The sequence below is a fragment of the Hypomesus nipponensis genome, chromosome 13, assembly GCF_054491055.1.
Source record: "Hypomesus nipponensis isolate SF chromosome 13, ASM5449105v1, whole genome shotgun sequence".
In the NCBI taxonomy this organism is placed as follows: domain Eukaryota; kingdom Metazoa; phylum Chordata; class Actinopteri; order Osmeriformes; family Osmeridae; genus Hypomesus; species Hypomesus nipponensis.
The window spans coordinates 8765302-8785709 of NC_140373.1; the positions used below are offsets into that span (position 1 = coordinate 8765302).

The 20408-nt window shown below is 48.9% G+C and overlaps 2 protein-coding genes across 7 annotated transcripts; one reads left to right on the top strand and one right to left on the bottom strand.

The window, feature by feature from the left end:
* Positions 1-82: 82 nt before the first annotated feature.
* lrrc45 (leucine rich repeat containing 45) lies at positions 83-6935 on the bottom strand. Of its 6 annotated transcripts, XR_014729506.1 has the most exons (19): positions 6840-6935; positions 5461-5936; positions 5197-5258; positions 5022-5092; positions 4730-4908; positions 4441-4569; positions 4244-4356; positions 4104-4168; positions 3876-3953; positions 3020-3155; positions 2674-2751; positions 2429-2540; positions 2221-2291; positions 2037-2129; positions 1803-1895; positions 1453-1626; positions 1144-1291; positions 735-996; positions 83-412 (listed from the first exon to the last, which is right to left on the bottom strand). XR_014729506.1 is itself a non-coding variant. In XM_084669919.1 (18 exons), exons 2-18 carry the CDS (start codon positions 5690-5692, stop codon positions 803-805), a joined length of 2022 nt encoding a protein of 673 aa, XP_084526045.1. In that variant the 5' UTR covers positions 5693-5936; positions 6840-6935; the 3' UTR covers positions 83-802. The 6 variants fall into 6 exon arrangements, 5 of the variants coding, with proteins under 5 accessions (XP_084526045.1, XP_084526042.1, XP_084526044.1 ...); XM_084669919.1 differs by having other exon boundaries at positions 83-996; positions 4110-4168; XM_084669916.1 differs by having other exon boundaries at positions 83-996.
* A 1472-nt stretch (positions 6936-8407) lies between these two features.
* On the top strand, positions 8408-19133 carry LOC146259850 (cilia- and flagella-associated protein 337). The gene is given in 20 exon segments (XM_084670464.1): positions 8408-8427; positions 8998-9268; positions 9458-9519; positions 9521-9602; positions 9831-9953; positions 10035-10206; positions 10300-10346; positions 10533-10670; positions 10824-11012; positions 12080-12271; positions 12433-12915; positions 13067-13216; positions 13351-13535; positions 13681-13820; positions 14961-15103; positions 15264-15478; positions 16460-16596; positions 17183-17313; positions 17561-17707; positions 18740-19133. Coding segments are annotated over 20 exon segments (3174 nt in total). The 3' UTR covers positions 18887-19133.
* The last annotated feature ends 1275 nt before the right edge of the window (positions 19134-20408 follow it).

The following is a 20408-nucleotide window of genomic DNA, read 5'->3' on the forward strand; positions in this document are numbered from 1 at the left end:
CTTGTATGGCCCAGTGCCCTCATCCGAACTTACTCCTAATGGTTTACGTCACTTTTTTATAACAAAGTACACAAACTGCATATTTTTGTATTCAACACGTTTTATTGATAGAAAAACCAGATCCAATCGTAACAATAGAAAATTGTAAAAACACAATAGAAAACAATGTTCATTATACTTAATATAAAATCGAATTGAAGACACACAACTCACAACAGTCACTGATATGTGTAACAGTGGCTTCATGTTAAAACACAAACAGACTGTGGGCTTTTGGTAAACAGGCTGTTTTGACATTTACAGACAGACTGAGCTCAGTCAGAGTCTGAGAGAATGTTCCAGTGCTGTGGATCCTCAGGGATGATTCAGAGCGGTGAAGCGCCTGATTATGAGGTGTCCGTACGTTCACAGGCTGAGCACCCGAAACAGACGAAGGCAAGTGAATGAAAAAAAAAAAAAAATGTGCTTGTAAAGATGTTGAGGTGTGACCTAAACAGATGGGTAAAATGTAGGCCAAGAGTGCCAATACATCAGCAGACTGCTGTCAAAATACTATTAGGAATACTTTTTAAGGATTTATCTGTGTTTTTTTGTCTGGCTAAATGTAAGCACATGAGCATCATCCACCTGAAACACCAGGCAGAATCAATAAACACCTCAGTATTTCCCAAAATATTTCAAATAGTATTTTGACCCAATTATGGATATCAGTGACCCCCCCCGTGAATGCAGACCTGAGATCTTTGTAAACAAGCACAGAGATATAGGTATGATGTGTAGGTCATAGTTCAAGGGCCGGGGTTCATTTCTTGGGACTGTAATGCAGCGGGGAGCCCTGTACGTAGGTGAGGATGGCACTCTGGAGGAAGCTGGCCCTCTGCGCCTCGTCCTCCCTCATCCTCTGGATCTCAGCGTCTCTCAGGCGCAGCTTCTCACACAGCGACGCAATCTCACTCTCCCTGTCGAGCAGCGCCTCCCGGTGGCTACTGGACACACCTGCGGCGCAAGAAAGAGGACAGGAAACGACGACATCAATTGAATCCACTCCGGATATTTCACGGAAAAGGCACACCTTTACAGGACAGAACATGGAAGGAGGGGAGGGAAAGGAGAGAGGCTGATAGAGCGGTCGCTAACGCGTACCTTTCATCTCTCTTTCCAGGGCGGCGATCTTCTCCTTCAGTCCGCCCTGAGCTGTCCTCTCGGCCTGCAGGTGGCCCATGTGCTCCTGAAGCTCCACCCTCACCCTGCTCACCTCCGCCACGCGCTCCTGGTCCTTACCCGACAGCTCCTGCAACACACACACACACATCTTGAAGTTAATAAACCCTGCTCTCTCTGTGACTGGTCTTGTGTGTGTGTATCATAGATATAGGAGGACAAGTAACATCATTACTGAGAACAAACTGCCAGCTGGGGCATCCTTGTTAAGAAAGAGTGTGTGTGTGTGACCTGCTGCAGCTCGTCTATCCGGCGGCGCAGGCCGTCCATCTCCAGGCTCTGCTGGCTGTTGCGCGCCTGCAGCTCAGCGATGCTCTGCTTCTGCTGGGTGCAGTGGGACTGGGACTCATCCCTGGACTGACGCAGCGCCCGCAGCTTGTCCTCCAGAGCACTCACATTCTGCTGCTGCTCAGGGGGGGAGACACAGAGAGAGAGAAAGAGAGAGAGAGAAGGGTGAGACAGTATTGTCTCGAATGAATCGTGTAGTATATTGGAAAATAGACTATTTTCATCTGTATATCGCTCTCGCACACAGACACACACACACAGAATATGTTCACTTCCAGGTGTGCATGACCTACCTCCTCCAGGCGGATTTGGGAGCGCACCTTCCCCATTTCTTCCTCTGCTTGGGCCCTCTCAGTCACACACGCTGCCTTGGCCCTGCTCAGCTCCTGTACGGGAGCATAGACAAACACTCACACATAGAAACACGCGTGCGCACACACATACACAAAAGTTCATGTAACTACAAGCTGTCCCGCCAACATTAGGGACGTTTGCGGGTGTGTGTGCATGTGCGTGTGCTTATGAACCTCCTCCAGGTGAATGCGCTGTCCCTCCAGTTTGAGGATCCTCTCCTGCAGGCCTCTCTCACTCTCCTCCAGGTGACGATTCACATGGTCCACCTGGTCACACGCACGCGCACACAATCCCACAAGTAGTGAGACTTGCCACTTTTCACTCATCATTAAGAGGACATCATCAGCATGTCTCTACCTCTTTCTGCCGTAGGCTGTCTATGTCCTCCACAGCCTGCTTAGACCTCTTTCTCTCTAGGTCCAGACGCTCTGGGGGAGGAGCAGACGGCAAGTGAGAGAGAGAGAGAGAGAGAGGTAGAGAGAGAGGCAGGCAGAGTGAATGTGTTTGTGTGTGTCAAGGAGGTTGTGTCAGAGTGTGTTTGCGCATGTGTGTGAGAGGGCGTTACCTTCTGCCTGTGCGAGCCTCAGCTTCAGCTCTGCTGTGCTGTTGGTGAGCTCTTGCTTCAGCTCAAAGATCACATCCTGCTGGGTCTTACACCTCCGCTCCATCTCATCCACCTGGCACACACACACAGACATGCATGCACACACACACACACAAATACACTTCAGAACTTCGTTTTTATAAGGCTTATACTGACATCATTTGTCACACACATTTAAGATGCCCACTTTGATACACAAATCCCACCTTGTTCTTGAGCTGCAGGCTGGTCTCTGACATGTGGCTCATCTCTCTGAGTAGCTTCCCCTCCCTCAGCACGCTGTCCTGTGACACACACACACTGTTATACACCAGTCAATGACTTCCTTTTCTTTCTTCTCTCTCTGTGGTCCCCTCCCTCCCTCCCTCTCTCTCTCTCTCTCTCTCTCTCTCCCTCTCCCTCTCCCTCTCCCCCTCCCCCTCCCCCTCCCCCTCCCCCTCCCCCTCCCCCTCCCCCTCCCCCTCCCCCTCTCCCTCTCCCTCTCCCTCTCCCTCTCCCTCTCCCTCTCCTCTCTCTCTCTCTCTCTCTCTCTCTCTCTCTCTCTCTCCTTACCTCCTGCTCCTTCTTTCTCTCCCTGCTCTGTCGGTCCCTCTGCTCGTCCTTCTCACTCTTCAGACGTCCCAGCAGCTCCTGCAGGTTGTGGTTCTTCTGCTCCGACAGAGTCAACGCCGCCTCCATCATCTGCAGCCTGCGCGCACACACACACAAACAACGGTTAGTCAGTCTGTGCGTGAGTTAGTGAGGAGGACTCCTAAAATGAATTTTACAAGGCAGGTCCACTTCCTATTACAATTGTAATACTAAATGTGTAAGTGTCCTCTGTAACATTGAGCCCACCATAAGTGGGTCACCGGGGTCCATAGAGTCCCCTCCTCTCTGCTGCTCTACCTGAGAATTTAGTTAATAATAGTGGCAGACCCAGGACAGGATACAAATGAGCTACTTAAAATTCTTATACTATTAAAAAAACATTGAGTGTTGGGAGGTGTGTAGAACAGAATGCAGAGGGTCTTAACAGAGCAGCTTTGGGAGGCTGAAGGGGTGTGGATGGAGGTGGTGGGTGGAGGTGGTGGGTGAAGGTGGTGGGTGAAGGTGGTGGGTGGAGGTGGTGGGTGAAGGTGGTGGGTGGAGGTGGTGGGTGGAGGTGGTGGGTGGAGGTGGTGGGTGGAGGTGGTGGGTGAAGGTGGTGGGTGAAGGTGGTGGGTGAAGGTGGTGGGTGGAGGTGGTGGGTGGAGGTGGTGGGTGAAGGTGGTGGGTGGAGGGTGGAGGTGGTGGGTGGAGGTGGTGGGTGGAGGTGGTGGGTGGACGTGGTGGGTGAAGGTGGTGGGTGAAGGTGGTGGGTGGAGGTGGTGGGTGGAGGTGGTGGGTGGAGGTGGTGAGGCCTGACACAGACGAGGTGGCTGCTTACTTGGCGGTGAGAGAGTTAACGACCGACTTCCTGTCATTCAGGGCTTCCTGTAGCTGACCCACATGGATGGAGGTGGACCTGTAGGAGGGCAGGATGGAGGAGGGCACATGGCGAAAGTTACAGAGACAGACTGGCTTCAGCAGGCCAGACTGCCTGTCTCTCCCCCGATCCTGTTAGACATCCAGTCCTCCAAGCCCTCCGCCCAGACCCAGTTAGACATCTACTCACGCTGACCTGCTGCTGCGGCCCATCTCATCCCTCTGCTTGTCGATGGTCTCCATTAGACTCAGGAACTAATGTGACATCAGCACTCAGTTAGTACTTCAAACAGCAACTGGGAGCCCAGAGTGGTTTGTAAACCAGTTTACCTGTCGGCCCTTCTCCTCCTTCAGGATCTGGATTTCCTTGCTGAGGACCTGGGTTCTGCTACGGCTCTCTCTCAGAGTGGACTGTCTGTCTGAGTTGTGCTCCAAGGCCTGTTCTGGAGGGCGGAGACAGGGGGGAATCAGACCCTGAACGGGGGAGAGAAATGAGGCGTGGAGGGGGGGAGAGATACAGCTCTTACCGAGGGCTTTGAGCGTGTCGCTGGGGATGTTGTTCCCAGCCATCTCCAGCTGGACCAGGGTCCGGTTGTGCTGCAGAGCCTCCAGTACCGAGCGACCACCCAGTAGACCGATGTTGTTCCAGCGCAGATCTAGAAGCAGGCAGAGAACAGAACGCCACCAGAGAGAACCATCACAACCCAACCCTCCTGAGAACACAGTGAAGACCTTCTCCTGCTACAGGGTTTGAGGGTGGAGGAGGCCGTTAGGAGGGATTGAGACAGAGTGTACAGTGTTCGCCTCCAGTCTCACCAAGCTCCTGCAGAGTGCTGTTCCTCTTCAGAGCCAGTGAGAGCTCTGAAGCTCCCTGGTGATTTATCTGGTTATTGCGCAGGTCTAGCTGTGACAGATTGGTGTTGGAGGCAAGGCCCTCGCAGAAAATGGAGAAGGCCTCATCCCACATCCCCAATGCATTCCACTCCAGAACCAGCCTGCACCAAGACACACACACACACACACAGTTAACATAATCATAGACATAGTCAGCCTATAGGGAGTGCTCGGTCAACAAGGTGTGTGTTCTGGCAACAAGCCAGCGCCTGACCTGCGAAGCGTCTTGTTTCTCGCCAGAAGCTTTCCCAAAGCCTCTGCACCGGTTGATCTCAAGTTGTTACCCTGGCAACACACACATCGTTCTGCATCAACAGACAAGCTACCTGCACCCTGACCTGGAAAGTGACTGGTAGTGCCAGAATGGTCTGTGATGTCTTTATCAGTACCTTCAGATCGAGGACCTTAACTGTGGTGTTGGCACACAGCCCATTTAGAAGTAGCTTGGCACCTGGGCATGACAGAGACAAGTGGCAGTGAGATAAGAAGGTATTTAAAGTGTTAGTAATAGACTTGCCTCTCAAACCTTAAGATGCAGACCTGAACTATCATCAGACCTACACTCTAAATATGCAGTGAACACGAGCAATAATAAGTTACCCTTAAAAGGACAGTGACACACTGCTTAACACTGCACATCAATCAACACGTACCTTCCTCGCTGAGCATGCAATCGCTGAGGGCTAGCTCGATAAAGAGTGTGTCCGTCCGGAGGACTCTGCCCAGGACACTACAGGTGTCTGCTGAGAGGCTGTGTCCTCTCAGGTCCAGCCTGGAGCTCTCCAAGGCCCCCCTGGACCCCTGGAGCTGGGCCAGGATGGACTCCTGGGGCTCCACGCCCCCCTCCTTACACACCCGCAGGTAGGTCCTTCTGAAGTCTTCCATTCCAGTGCAGTAGCTGGCACCTCTGCTCTCGCTGGTCAGGTAGTCGTGTTGGTGGTGGTGGGGGACTTATACCCTTTAATATGTTTCCCTCTTTCTTTAATATGTTTTCCTTTTTCTATTTCCTCTGTGTTTTCCGTCTTCCGTCCCTCCGCCTGTCCCTCCTCTGACTCACTCTCTTCCTCCACGGGTCGTCCGTGTTGGCTCCCTCGCTCCTCTCAGACGCTGCTCCTCCTCCTGCCTCCAACTGCGCTCGGGAGTCAAGACATGCAATGGCTGATCGGTGACCTTGTTGTCCTCTCAACAGCAAAGGACTTGATTTCAGTGTGGATGATAAGTAGCTTTGCATGACAGGCAGCTGACAGCAGCCTCTAAAATATGGTCTAAAATATAGTCATTCAATCACATTTCAAATGTCCTTCTGCTGTCTGGCCCAGTTTACAACTTGCACAATAATATGGTAACTGTGAGAGTCCTGCCATTGTTGATTCAGAATAGTAATCAACAGTGAGTAGCCTAATTGCAAGCAAACGTCTGATTTTCCTCATCATCAGTGAATGGACTGATTAGGCATACAATACATCATTAGAAAGAAAACACACACAGATGCTCATTCACACACATCTCAATCAGTGACGATGGCCCTTGAGCAACCGCCAGTGATATCGCTGATTGGACTTCAGTCCGAGTCCCTGTCTCATACATTTCAATGTATCGTTTAAGAACGTCAACATCGTTGAGTTAAATATAAACACAGTAGCCCATGAGGCAAGTAGCTATTCAGATTTATCAGCACCACTGTCTAACCACCTTGTTGTACAAACTGGTTATTTTAAATTTAACAGCTACTGTCTAAGCTACTTCCCTGCCACACACGCTACAATGGCCTGGATAAACTGGTATTGTCCAATCTCGCTAGGTAACGTACATGGACAGTAGCTGAGTGTAAATAATTATAGACTTGTTGGTTAACAGTAGGATTTGTTAGCACTACACTACAGTCCTGTACCGAGCTACCAAGTTGCTAGTCTAGCTATCCTTGCACTACTATACTTTGTTAGAATAGTATTCTATTCTATTCTGAATACGCTTAAACCCGACACAGCATGTTTGCAAGTTAGGGAATATATTAATGAAGAGCAAACCTCACCGTGAAGATCACATCTCCATAGCATTCTTCATTTTTACAACTATCAAACGTTGTGTCGTTGTTGTTGACATGACAGCTGTTGGTCCTAAACAGTTTGCACAAACGTAACCAGGAAGTGAGATGTCTACGTAAAGCATACCACCAAGGCATGCCGGTCAGTGTAGTTTATCAAGATTAGGTAAATTGAGTGTAACTGTAGATTTAATTAATCAAGTGGCATTGCAAGCTATACAATCGAAAACGGGTCTTTTGTTAATCTATATTAATTTAAAATAGTTACGATTCTGATTTCGATGTATCCCCAAAAAAATATTCATGATTTAGTGAACATTTCTGTGTTGGTGTTCTCTCACAGTCAAAGTCAAAATCATATAATGTATATGAGGCTTATATTAAAGTTGCTTAGAACAATGGTTTAGGTTTAGCATTTGAACCTGCCCAGAGATCCAGGGTGTATTATGGAAAACTAGAATGCCCTAGAGAAGGCATTGCTCCTTGTCGGTCACTTTGGGACAGTTGTTATACTAGGTCTCTACAACACAGACTCACTTTGAAATCATTAACCTGTGCAAAATGCCAGGTGTTTGTGCTAGCGTGACTTCCAGAGCTGCTGATATGATGGGTGGTCTGCTATCTCTGGTCTCCAGCAGAGATGTGTTGACTCTCTCCCTCTCCCTCTGTACGTCTGGTCAAACCCCTGTGACTGATGAGCCCTTGGTTTGCGGTCGCAAGCATTCCACAAACAGCTTTCAGGAGATTGGGATGGTCTCGGCTGAGTGAGAGAGGGAGGAAGGAAGGAGGGGAGGCGAACAAACCCTTTTGCTGTTTAAACCCAGAGGATGCTGGAGAAGACTCAGAGGGGTCAGAGTGGCTGGCTGTGGGGAGTGGCTGTAGGCTCTCTGTAGGCTGGTGATAAGACCACTGTGTCTGTATGGATGTCCTGGGAGACAACAGGGGGCCATGGGAGGTGTATGAGACAGAGCTCCCAAGCAGCAGTTGTTGGTGAGTTTATTGTGCCACTAGTTTAATCGAGATAGACTTTGTTATGGATTATCCACATGTTCAATTGTAACACCAGTCACATTTCAATGATGGTCAATGATTCATGAGAAGAATACTATAAGGTATGTAAAAAACATTTTTTTGTCTGTTTGGAATTTCCACATTGTCGTCCACATCATCACTCAGTTACTTGTTTGTGTAATGCATTGACCAATGAAGTTATGCAACTAGTTATTTCACAGAAAGCATCTCAGAAAATGGTGCCAAGTAGAACTTTTTTTTCCATAGCCAATGAACTCTTAAAAAAGGTTTTTGAATGTTCTTGAAAACTAGTTTTGTATTCCATACTGCACATTTTGGGTGGTGGGAACTAAACCTCAGCATGGTTGTATTTGGAACAGTTTTCTCTGACAGTGAATGGAAGTGTTTCTTCAAGGACAAAGACAATCCTGGAAGAGCAAAAAGAACTTATTTTGAGACACAATCCATTGTGAACTCTCTTGCCTGTGTACCCAGACTTATTGTCTCAGTGACTGCTCTGTATCAATGATTAGTAAAGGGAGATGATGGCGAGAACCAACCACACGTAAAAGAGTCGCTCAGGCACGCTCTGACTCAACAAGAAGACAGCTCACAATCTCTAGTCATGTGACTGATTGTTCTACTTAGTGGTTGCCCTTGGCAACGTGGCCACACAAGGACTGATTCTCATCAAGTGTGGAGGGACAAAGTGGGGGACATTGTGTCACCCCAGAAACATGCCTTAACCCGAGCCTCACCCCTGGGCCCTTCCCCCATATCTGCATAACCTGCCTTTAAATCGAAACAAAAGGCTTTGTGAAACTTTTATAGTGAGTTGGTGTTTGATTTTCCATGTAATTGTAATCAGAGTTACCACATTAAACTTAGGATGGTGTGATGCTGGAAACAGTGTTAGGCTTGTTGCACTGCTTCTCTCTTGTCAGTAGAGAGTGCTGTGTGCTCATATTTTTTTTACTGCAGCCCATGCTCAACCACAGTTCCTGTACACATTTTACATAGAGTAAATCCATGCATGAGAAAAAGCTTTTGAGCATTAGAATATGTGCTTATTTGTGTCTCACAGTTGCACCTCATTGCCATGTTCTCTACACGCTCCTCCATCTCCCCTCCACAGTGACCCAGGCTGGAGCATCAGTCCTGAGGAGCAACTCAGTCTGGACCATCTGCTGGTGCTGAGGGAAGCATTTACCTGCTGCATACCCTCAGACAGGAAGCCAGGGGATGGAGGACGCAGTAGAACTGTACAAAGAGAGGAAGGAGGAGGACGAGGAGGAAGAGGAGCAGAAGGAGAAGAGGGGATGACTCTGAAGGAGTTCCGGGATGTTTTGAGCCCTGTGATCGGTTCAGACAGTCAGGCAGGATGGATAGAAAAGTTCTACAAGGAGGTAAGGAGATTCCTCGTTCTAACTTCAGTCACAGCTCTATAGTGTGGTACATCACCCCACAGTACAGACCACTCACAGGTAGCAACTGCTTTCAAGGGCTCAAAATGCCCTTCAACAAACTAGTGTGTAGAATAATGATAGCCTGATTCCCATCCTGTGAGCTGCGGTGCATGTGCATGTGTGCTCCAGGTGGACATCACCTGTGTGGGCAGTGTTGCCTGGGGGGATCTGTGTGGCTACCTGCTGCAGCAGGCCAGAGAGAGAGCTCTCCTCCATCCCCAGAGGGGCCCTGTTGGACACTGAACCCCTTATCACACACTGCTCTCACAACAAGGTGAGTGGACTCGCTCTCTGGCTCTAGCTATGTCTCCTTCTCAGTCTCTGTTTCAGTCTGTGTTTCACTTGAGCTCTTTCCTTCTATTTCTTCCCTGTAATCTGGCTCTCTTTGTCTATCTGTTCTATAATTTGGTGTCTGTCTGTCTGTCTGTCTGTCTGTCTGTCTGTGTGTCTTGGTCTGTCTGTCTGTTTCTCACGTCTTCCCCTCTCTGTTTTCCTCCTGCAGCAGGAGCCCACTACGCGTGTGGTGGCTGTCCCCCATCCACCCCCCCTCCGCTACATCAGTGTCAGCAAGGGCGGGCTGCTTACTGTGTGGAACAGCCGCCTACACATCCTCAAGACGCTGGAAGTGAGTGTCAAACAAGGACACACATGCACACACACACACAAACACACACACAAACACACACTAATGGCCTGTTCTATCTAGCTTGCGGGGGACCCAACAGAGGAGGGAGCTAACAGGAGGAGATTCAAAGGATGGACCACTGACGCTGTACACATGCCCAATGTACATAAGGTCGCCATAGCAACTAGCAGCAGGGACATTCACTTTGTTGACGTTTCCACAGCGAGTTGCTTTGAGGAGGTCCACCTGTTTGGTAAGGATGAGGTTTGATGGCTCACAGCTATTTTTATTTTAGTTTGTTGTCCCTTTAAATCGTCCACTAATTTCTCCATTCCAATCACAACAGGTTTCCGGAATGTTCCAACTGCTTTGTGCTACTCGTGTGACACAAAGGTAGGAACTTTAACCACTTTCCACATTCCCCTGTCTGCTTCCAACAATCTTATTTTCTACAGCTAATACATTAATAATAATGAGAAAAGGTAATCCAAATCACTGTGTCAGGAGTTTAGTGATGGGTGACTGAAACCTCTGATGCTGTCCATCTGACGTCTCCCCTCCCTGCTGTTACCCTCCCAGGCTCCAGGGCGGCGCTCTCTGCTCCTGTGGGGGGATGAGAGGGGTGGGGTCCACCTGTTGTGGTTCCTGCTGCCTCTCTCAGGGTTGTTCGAAAGCCCCTTCAGCGAGGCAAACGGACCACAGAAGATCTACATGCAGGTTGGTCTCATCTCCGTCACCTGAAGCAGTAAAACTGCACCACATGCCCCTGCCATAACTATATTATACATTATAGACTGCTGCAGTTATAACAATAATTATTTCTCTGTAGTTTATACCATTTGACACATTGCAACTTTCTTCTTTTACCAGGACCTGGGGGACCACAGCCATGTGGTGTCTTATCAGCACCTCCCATCCATCCACCAAGAACCAATCAACAGAGTCCTTTATGATCCCCACACAGATCTCATCATGACATCATCCGGAAGTGACGAGTCGTCTGTGGTCATCATGGATGCAAGCCTCAAAAGGAATCCCTACATTTGGAACATTATGAAGGTACACACACACACACACACACACACACACAAACACACTAAAGTAAGCACACACACACCAAGACTACAGAATCAGATCATTAAAGTGGATGGGATTGTAAAACAAAACACCAAAGCAAAGATTAGCGGTTGACAGCTGGTGTCAAGAGCTGTATTTGCTCCTGTCCCATAATTATGAGGTGTGAGGTACACTGACGTGCACCACTTCCCTTCGGACACACAGCAGAGACTGACCACAGTTTGTGTGCTGTGAGATTATGTGACGATCAGTGAGGTCGAGGTCAAGGTTCAAGGCTGCTCAGGAACAATCAAGCTGACAGTGACCCAGGTTGGTTTGACCTGTCAGCTATTTGCCAATGAGCTCTTGGGTCAAACTTGTATTTCTCAATCAGTCAGGTGGTCAGGATGGTCCACACAGATGTAGTTTGACACACTTTTTCAGACTAAAAAGCTGCCTGTAATTTAAGCTCACATGAAGAGGTCAAGTGAACAGATTCAGTTATAAACAAAACAAAACCTCAATGCAAGCCAGTCATCTCAGTCATAACCATTGTATTCCTTAATAAATGAAGCCACATATTCAATGGCTGGCCCAAACTGCAACCAATATAATGAAAGCTCACTCGGAAGAACCATGAATGTGGAGAGTGTGTCATTCGTCTAGTCGGGCAGAAAAACAGTGATTAAACTGGGCGGGGGTGTTTTGGAGCTACTGTTATGCTTGAGGAAAGGGCACATTTTGTGCTCTAATAAACTGCGTTTTGGTCAGCTTAACCTTAATAATGGTTTTCACAATTCCTCAGTGCTGACTTCTATAATCAGAGTGACAGTAGGGGTATCTTTAGAGTCTTAGTCAGGCCTCTGTGTGCTAAACAATTGTCATCCACCAAGTGCACCAGAGGCCTGGGATGACAGCTGTTTCTTCCAAAGGGTTTCTCTCTATTCCCTCCCCACTTATCCTCTTGTCTTTCTCACTCTCCCTCAGTCATACTCAACCTTTTCATTATTTCACTCTACCTTGCCCTCTACCTTACCCTGTCTCTTTCTCTCTCAACCCCTCTCCCACAGGGTGTGCAGTGTTTCGACTACTGCCGGCCTCTGGGTCTGTTGGTGACCGGTGGGCTGGACCCGGCGGTGCGTTTGTGGAACCGCTTCGTGCCGTCTCGGCCCGTTGCCATGCTGGAGGGTCACGGCACCACTGTGGTGGACTTGGCCTTCTACCAGCCTCTGGCTCAGGTCCTCAGCTACTCCAAAGATGCGGTAGGCTCCTTCAGTGTCAACACATCGATTCATGGTCCGTTATTACTGTAGCTGCTCCAGTGGAATCACTGTACCTGCTGGTCAGCTGTAATGAGACACTCATACTGTCTGTTTGATTCTCTCCCTCTCCCTCACCCACCGCCCCCATCTCTCCTCTGAAGGAGGTGAGGGTGTGGGACATATCCTCTCATCGCTGTCTCAGGACCCTGCACCTGCAGTTCCCCTGTTTGCAGCCAGGCCACTCTCCAGAGTATGGAAACTTCCCCTTCCTCTTAGTGACTCCTCCATTTCCTTCACGGACTCCGCCCCATTTGCTGGTGAGCTGTAAGGACTACCTGGCTCTGCTGCGGCTGGGAGAGAGAGGGAAAGGAGGCAAAATGGAGAGAATTGGAGAAGGGGGAAGGAGAGAAGCAGAAGGGGTGAGACAATTCCAGCATATCCCCCTTTCCTGCGCCCTCTATAACCCCACCCTGAGACAGGTTGTGACCGGGAGGAATGACTCAACAGTTTTGGTGTGGGATGTGGCAACTGGGGCGTGGCTTATGACTATTGCCAACGCCCATGGAGAGGAGGAGGTCACTTGCATGGCGTTGGACTCCTCCCACAGAAGACTCATCACTGCATCAACAAATGGCACCATCAAGGTACAAAAACGCCCCCTCACACCTCTTTCTCCGAGATTTCAGGTTACCACTGTCAACCAGATAGTGGCAAAAAATAAACATTCATGTGACTTTTTTACAAAATGGAGTGATCTCAGAAAATGTAAGATATACCAATGTCTCTCCTGTACAGGTGTGGAATCTTCTAAATGGGCACAACTTGCATAAACTGGAGCCTGTCACAAGTTCTGAGGTCACTGGGATCATCTGTCTCTATGACAACCAGCTACTCGCTGTGGGGTGGAGCCAGCAAATAGTTCAGTATGACATCACAGGAGCAAAGGCAAGGTCAAAGTTTCACACATGGATGAAAACATTGCACAGGCATTTTGGATGCTTTCTTGAAATTCACAGATAGTTCAGGGCTGTATGTGTGTGTATATCTCCAAGCATAAATGTGTGTGTGTGTGTGTGTAGGATGTGTGCGTGAAGGCAGACATGTCATGGAAGTCTGGACGTATTCACAAAGCAGACATCCAAGCTTTGGCCCACTGTCCTGCCTTGGGGGTTGTTGCCACGGCGAGCCATGATGGAGAGATCATCGTCTGGGCGATGGACACCCAGAGGCCCCTGGTGCGCCTGCAAAGGGACCCTCAATCTGGGTGAGAATATTGTGTGTGTGTGTGTGTGTGTGAATCAAATAAAATGCTCTGTGCATGTTATTTCTAAGGTGTATGGTGACCATGTACAGGGATTAAGTGCCAATTAAATTGAATGTGTGTATATTGTGTGTGTGTCTGTGTCCAGGGTGGCGCCCCCTGTGGAGAATCTGCTGTTCCTGCAGGCCAGGGCTGGAGCCAGACAGTGGAGGAGCACAGCTGTCCTGGTTTCCTCTCAGGACGCCTGGATCTGCTTCTGGAGCATTGCAGGGCACACTCACACACATGGTGAGATCACACACACACACACACACACACACAAGGTGAGATCACATGCACACAGGGTAAGACAACGGGGAGAATAGAGAGACAAAGTAAAGTATAAGAATACAGGAAGTTTGATGACAAAAAAATCTCCTAGATGAGACCTAGATCATAAAAGCAGTCAGGTAAATATGCAAAGCGTGGAGAAATAGGTTAACATAGAGACCAACGCAGGTAAGGATACAAGCCAGACATTTCCAGCACCTGTATATTTGACAGGGATCAGAGAGCAACGTTCTGAGACAGCAGTCTGAAGAGCCAGAGGCAGCTGGAGCCCTGGTTAAGGCTGATGTGCAGCTGCATCATTCCTGACAAACCACAGTTTTGTCTCCTGCTTCCCCATCTGTGTTTAGTGGTGGAGGATGCATACACTGAGGCCATATCTGTGTGTGTGTGTTTGTGTGTGCGTGTGAGTGTGTGCGAAAGTGTTCATGTTTGTGTGTATGAAGGAGTGCGTGTTAGTGACTCGCCCGCATGTGTCTGACTGTGAGTGTGTGCGTAGTGCTGTGGGTACTGATTGAGACCTAACGATGACAGCTGTGAAGCAGCAAACTGAGATTAGGGAACTGCTTCACAGACACCCCTGGGGAGACGTTTATTTGCATCTCTGATTTCTGATGTCTGTTCTTACCTGCTGGAATAACATCAAGCTACACTGCTCAGTGTATATGAAACCTTCAGTCAATGTGGAACATGTAGTATAATCTCTCTTACTATTTTGCGCTATTCACTGCCAGCCACCATCTATCTTTCTCTCTTATTCTTCCTTTCAATATTTGTTACTGTCTGTCTGTTGGTCTGTGGATCTGTCATTCTTATCTCTCTCTCTCTCTCTCTCTCTCTCTCTCTCTCTCTCTCTCTCTCTCTCTCTCTCTCTCTCCCTCCCTCCCTCCCTCCCTCCCTCCCTCCCTCCCTCCCTCCCTCCTCCTCTCTCTCTCTCTCTCTCTCTCTCTCTCTCTCTCTCTCTCTCTCTACCCCCCCTCTCTCTCTCTCTCTTTCTCTCTCTCTCTCTCTCTCTACCCCCCCCCCTCTCTCTCTCTCTCTCTCTCTCTCTCTCTCTCTCTCTCTCTCTCTCTCCCTCCCCCCCTCTCTCTCTCCCTGCAGGGGAGTTTTGTCCCTCAGCCCCAGCAGGGGAGGTGTTGTGTCTGACGTCAGACCAGGACAGCAGCCTGCTGGTGTCTGGAGACAGGAGTGGCCATGTGAAGCTGTGGGACATCTCTCAGTATGCTCTGGACATCACCCTCCAGGTGTGTTAGCATGTGTCAACGTGTTGGCGGTAATGTTCAGACGGCACGCATGGGTGTCTACTGTGATGCGAGACGATTAAAGATCATCTTAGTTTCTATATGATGTGCTGGCTGTGAAAACACTGTGTGAGAATACCTGCTGTTACGCCTGTCTCTCCAGCCCACCACGGCCAGCCCCCCTCTGCTGCACTCTTGGAGAGCCCACCAGGGGGCGCTGGTGAGCCTGGAGCTGCTGCAGGAGGACCCAGGCGCCCTGTTTCTGCTGACGGCATCAGGAGACGGCTCTGCCCGACTGTGGACTGGGGAGGGGGGGTGTGTGGGGACGTTTGGACTGGATGCACATTGGGACCTCCAGCATCCAGACACCTACCATGGGTTAGAAAATGAAGTAGAAGCTATGTGTGTGTGTGCTTTTTAGACTTGATAAATAGCGTTGACAAAGATATCCTGCACCTCTATAAACATTCATCAAGCTTAATTGTTGCCCAGGCAAACGGTTGTTGATAGGTTTTACGGTAAGCGCAGCTAAGTTAAACCACATGGGTTGGGTTTGGAAAGTATGAAGAGTTTGTCAGTTAGTGTAGACAGTGTGTGTGTGTGTGTGTGTGTGTGTGTGTGTGTGTGTGTGTGCGTGTGTGTGTGTGTGTGTGCGTGTGCGTGTGTGTATATGCTATCACCCATGGCGACCAATTGTTGTCCTGGGGATGAGGATGTGGTAAAGATTGTTTCATTCCTTCTCCCATGATGTCAAAACCCTTAGACAAGACACACACACAAACACACACATAGAGACCCAAGCCTTACAACCATGAGAGGATGATCCATATTGTGAGGACACAGTGACCACTCAAGCTGGGCAAGGAACTCTACCGTGTTAGCCAACTCCACCAACAGTGGCTTGCATCTGTGTGTCCAGAGTTGTTTGAGATCTCCCCTCCTCTGTACCTCACTGTACCTCGCCACCAGGCTCCTGTATGGTCATTGACATAGTCACTGATCTGGAATTTTTGCACTATTGTACTGTACTTCACTTAGGTTAGAATAGGTTATAGGGTTGAAATAGGTTTTATGTGCATTTAGGGTTAGTGTAGTGTATTATTTATTGTTATCTGTAATCCAGGAAGTTTTAGTATTAGGGTTAGTATAGTCGATTATTTATTGCTATCTGTATATTTAGGAAGTTTCAATTATTTAAGCTCAGCATAGATGTAAATTATGTTCTGTGTACTTATATGTTATGTTATGCCAGGTGCTTGTGTTGTCTTGTCTTAAGAATTTCAGTGCCCAGTCTGACCTTGTGTTGTTCTGTGTACCTGACAAATAAAAGACTTGTACTTGAACTTGAACTCTTCACAGGAGCTGTTACCAGGAGACCACTGTGACGGAGGAGGTGCAGAGTGAAAAGTACCAATCAGAAAGCAATGAGGTCAGAGGTCAGCTCGGTGACCTTGTCAGTCAGGGTCAAACATCACAGGAGGAGGATCAAGGGGAAGGTTAGTACAGTACCCTGCTACAAACAGGTGTTCTGGTACATTCTTTCTCTCTGTTTCTCTCTCCCTCTCTCTAGCTCACTCTTTTGCTCTCTCTCTCTTCTTCTCACTCTCTTAAAAACACAAAAATACACACGCGCACACATTGACAGGTGAGTCTCTGCTGGTTTGTGTGTGTGTGTGTCTGTGTCTTGGTGAGAATTGGAACTGGCAGGTAATTTAGAAAGGAAGAGGATATGTTCAACCTATAGAGGCCAAACCCTTCCAACCTAATTAAATACGATACCATCATTGAATCATTCAATTTCCCAGCTTTATGCAGAGGAGACTGGACATTCCTGACATTCTAGAACTCTGGAGCAGAGGTTTGGAACCTTCAGGCAATGTTCCGCTGAGGATACATGGGCCAGGCTTAGAGTGGAGGAGTGTGAGTGTGTGTGTGTGCGTGTGTGGGTGTGTGTGTGTGTGTGAGTGAGTGAGTGCAAGTCTGTGTGTGTGTGTTTTAGAACATTTCCTACTCTCCTCTCTCGCTGTCTGTCTTATGCTCTGAACCTTCCAAAATAAGCGATTAGCTATGCTCTTTCTCCAGCCGCACCCAGAAGAACACAAACACACATTTCCTCCCCACCTCCAGCCTCTAGCCCTGAGGAGTTGGACCAGAGGAACCTAACTGGAGTTGTCAGCACCTCAGAGAACCCTGCTCAGACTCAACAAACCAAAGTGAGGCTCTCTCCAAAACAGAGACACTCACTCACTCTCACTCACTCTGTGTCTCTCTCTCTCACACACACACACACACACACACTCATAATAAATGATTTACACTGTCCAAAATGTGTCAACACAGACCGCAAGAGCACAAACATTTGTTCAGTGTGGAACATGCAGTGGTTAACATGACCTGAAAGGTCAGCCTTCCCTAGCTCTCTCCCTCCACTCTCTCATCCTTCCCTCCATCCCTCTCCAGGGATGTGTGTGTCGGAGTGTGTACGAGGACCTCAGGAGGAAGGCGGCCGTGCGCTGTGAGAGGAGACGGGTGTTTGGTGACATAGATGTCAACAAACTCAGCCTGGTGGGAGGGGTGTGCACACCCTACCAAGCTCTTGTGCTGCAAGTGAGGTCATACTATGTGTTAGTTTGTGTGTGTCTGTGTGTCTGTGCGTACCTCACGCTGCCTTTCAAAACCAGGCTGACACACCATTGTAGAGGGGACTGCTTCCTGTCTAGCAGCAACCCATATCCTGTCAAAGGAACAAACTGCCCTGCAGTTCCCTCAACTGTCTGATAGGAGAGACCTGGTTATGTGTCGTCACAGCCACCATTACAAGAGCTGTAGAAATTCTCCACGCCTACAGTCCTTTCATTTGAACATGTTAACAGTCAGAAACATGGCTCACTAAGACAGGATACACACTGAAGGAGGTGAACCGCACAGCTCCACTGGCTCTCAGGGAAATGTGACAGCAGCTCCATTCCATAGCCAGGCTGAGGTTCTCCAGGAAGCGGGATGGATGGAGGGATTAGGGTCAGATGGCTGAGCGGTTAAGGAATCGGGCCATTCATCTGAAGGTTGATGGTTCGATTCCCGGACCTGCAAAATGACGTTGTGTCCTTGGGCAAGGCCCTTCATCCTACTTGCCTTGGGGGAATGTCCCTGTACTTACTGTAAGTCGCTCTGGATAAGAGCGTCTGCTAAATGTCTAAATGTAAATAATGAAAGAGAGGATGAAAGTAGGAGAATTCTAGCTGTTCTAGTACAGCCAGCTTTGATCTGAGAACAATATTTTTTCGGACTATTTCCCCATCTCCATAGTGACGCTTTCTGAATGCTGTTTATCTTTTTCTGTGAGTGTGTATGTGTTGCTCATATCTGCCTTGATGGCTTGGGGTCTAACCTTGCCAGTGAACAGCACCTGAAAGTGATTGGAGGGATGGCGAGATTGAAAGAGTCTTCAGGCAGTTATTTGAAGGAAGAATTTCAGAAATGTCTGTCAAAATGTCAGGTAGACATTCTTCAGCTGCTGCACCTCATGTTGCTGTCTCTGGTTTTCTGTCTGGCCTTCAACCCCTACTTTACCCTCCTCCCTCTCACCCTCTCTTCCTCCTCCCTCTCTTTAACCCCCCCCCCCCTCCCCCCCCTATCCAGGACTACCAGGAAGTCCCCTTGACAGAGGATCTACCCATAAGTCCCTGGATGCAGTGTCACAGTCCCAGGTCTCCCAGTGAGGCGGGGCTTAGCTCCCTGCAGTTGTCAATCACCAGTTCAGACCAGGAACCAGAAACAGCAACCTGACCAGCCAGTAGGGGTGGGTGTAACAGAGGACTCTGCATGCAGTATGGGAGTGTGTGTGTGCACTTGCAGTTGTGAGGTCTGTTTTTAGATGTCTGCTCCTCTCTGGTCCCTAGCTTTGGAAGGAATGTTGCAGGAATTTCCCTAGTCTCTACCACACAGCTCCCCATGCCAAGGTGCCTAGAAATGTAGGTGCTGTAAACTGTATAGCCATGGTATTTAATAAAGAGGATGTATTTGTAAAAAAGTGTATGTGGAAGTGTCTGTGGATACACAATTTGTATTGTGAATGTGTGTATGTGGGTGTATTCGTTTGTGTTCGTAAGTGCGTGCATGCGTAAGTATATGAGTGTGTGTGTTGGAGTGTGACTTTTGATGTCTGAATGGCATGCATTTTTCTACAGTAAACGATTGCTATGATGCCAGGATGGGGGTGGATACAGCCTGGCCCATTGTGGCGTTGGCATGGTGACAGGTGGTAATGCTATACTGGTCTGAACTGTTGGCAGCAGATTCTCCTTCCTTCTCAGAGCATCCCAGGACAAATGTGTGTTGCTTCGTCTCTTCTATCTCTTATTCCCTCTGTCCATCTTTCTCTTCCTCTCTTTTTTGTCTTCTTTAATCTCTCTCTTTCTTTGATTCTCTTTTTCTCTCACCCAAGCTGTCTTTGTCAGTCAAGCTGTGTCTCTGTCTCTCCCTTCCCTTTCTCTCTCTCGCCTATTCTCTCTCTCCCCGACCCCCCTCCTCTCCAGTCTGTAATTCACACCTTGCCAGACTCGTTCTGATTCTCATGACATCGATGTGTCACATGAGAACACAGAGAGGCAGGTATGTGCCTGAGGGTCAGGTTATCCGACTGACAGCAGTCAGAAGCAGTGAAACAGAACGACGGGATCTGATGACATTTGTCCCCCGTCCATCCCCCCGTGTCACTGCCTGCATTGCTGCTCTCTGGGCTGATGCATGTCACCCATGACCTTTTCATTCCCATGTCCTCTTCGCCCCTGTCCCTCAGCAAGCACGTCCTTATCACCACTCGACGCTGCTTCTCTTATCTTGTTGTTCTCGTAAGACAAAAGCTGGTTCCACACTCTTCACGGCTCTGTTGTTCTGTCTTATTCAGTTTCTCCGGGTTTGTGGCGTGTGTTTGTCCTCACGTTGCCCTGTGCTCAAAGCCGGGGGTTATGCTCAGATTAGTTTGGGCTTTTGTGGGGGAAGCGGGACAAAGCTGTCTCCCTGAAGGAGCGGAGGAGGAGCGGAGGAGGAGCGGAGGAGGAGCGGAGGAGGAGCGGAGGAGGAGCGGAGGAGGAGCGGAGGAGGAGCGGAGGAGGAGCGGAGGAGGAGGAGCGGAGGAGGAGCGTGGAGCTGTGGGTGTTTCACAGGGATGAACCGTAACTGACACACAGCTGGAGCTGCACACAACACAAGGAAACAAGGATAAAACGACAAAATGACAGCCTTCAAGCCCTGTGCAAGACCTCTGCCTGAAGAAATGACGCACATTCAAATACGTCTGGGAAAGTAG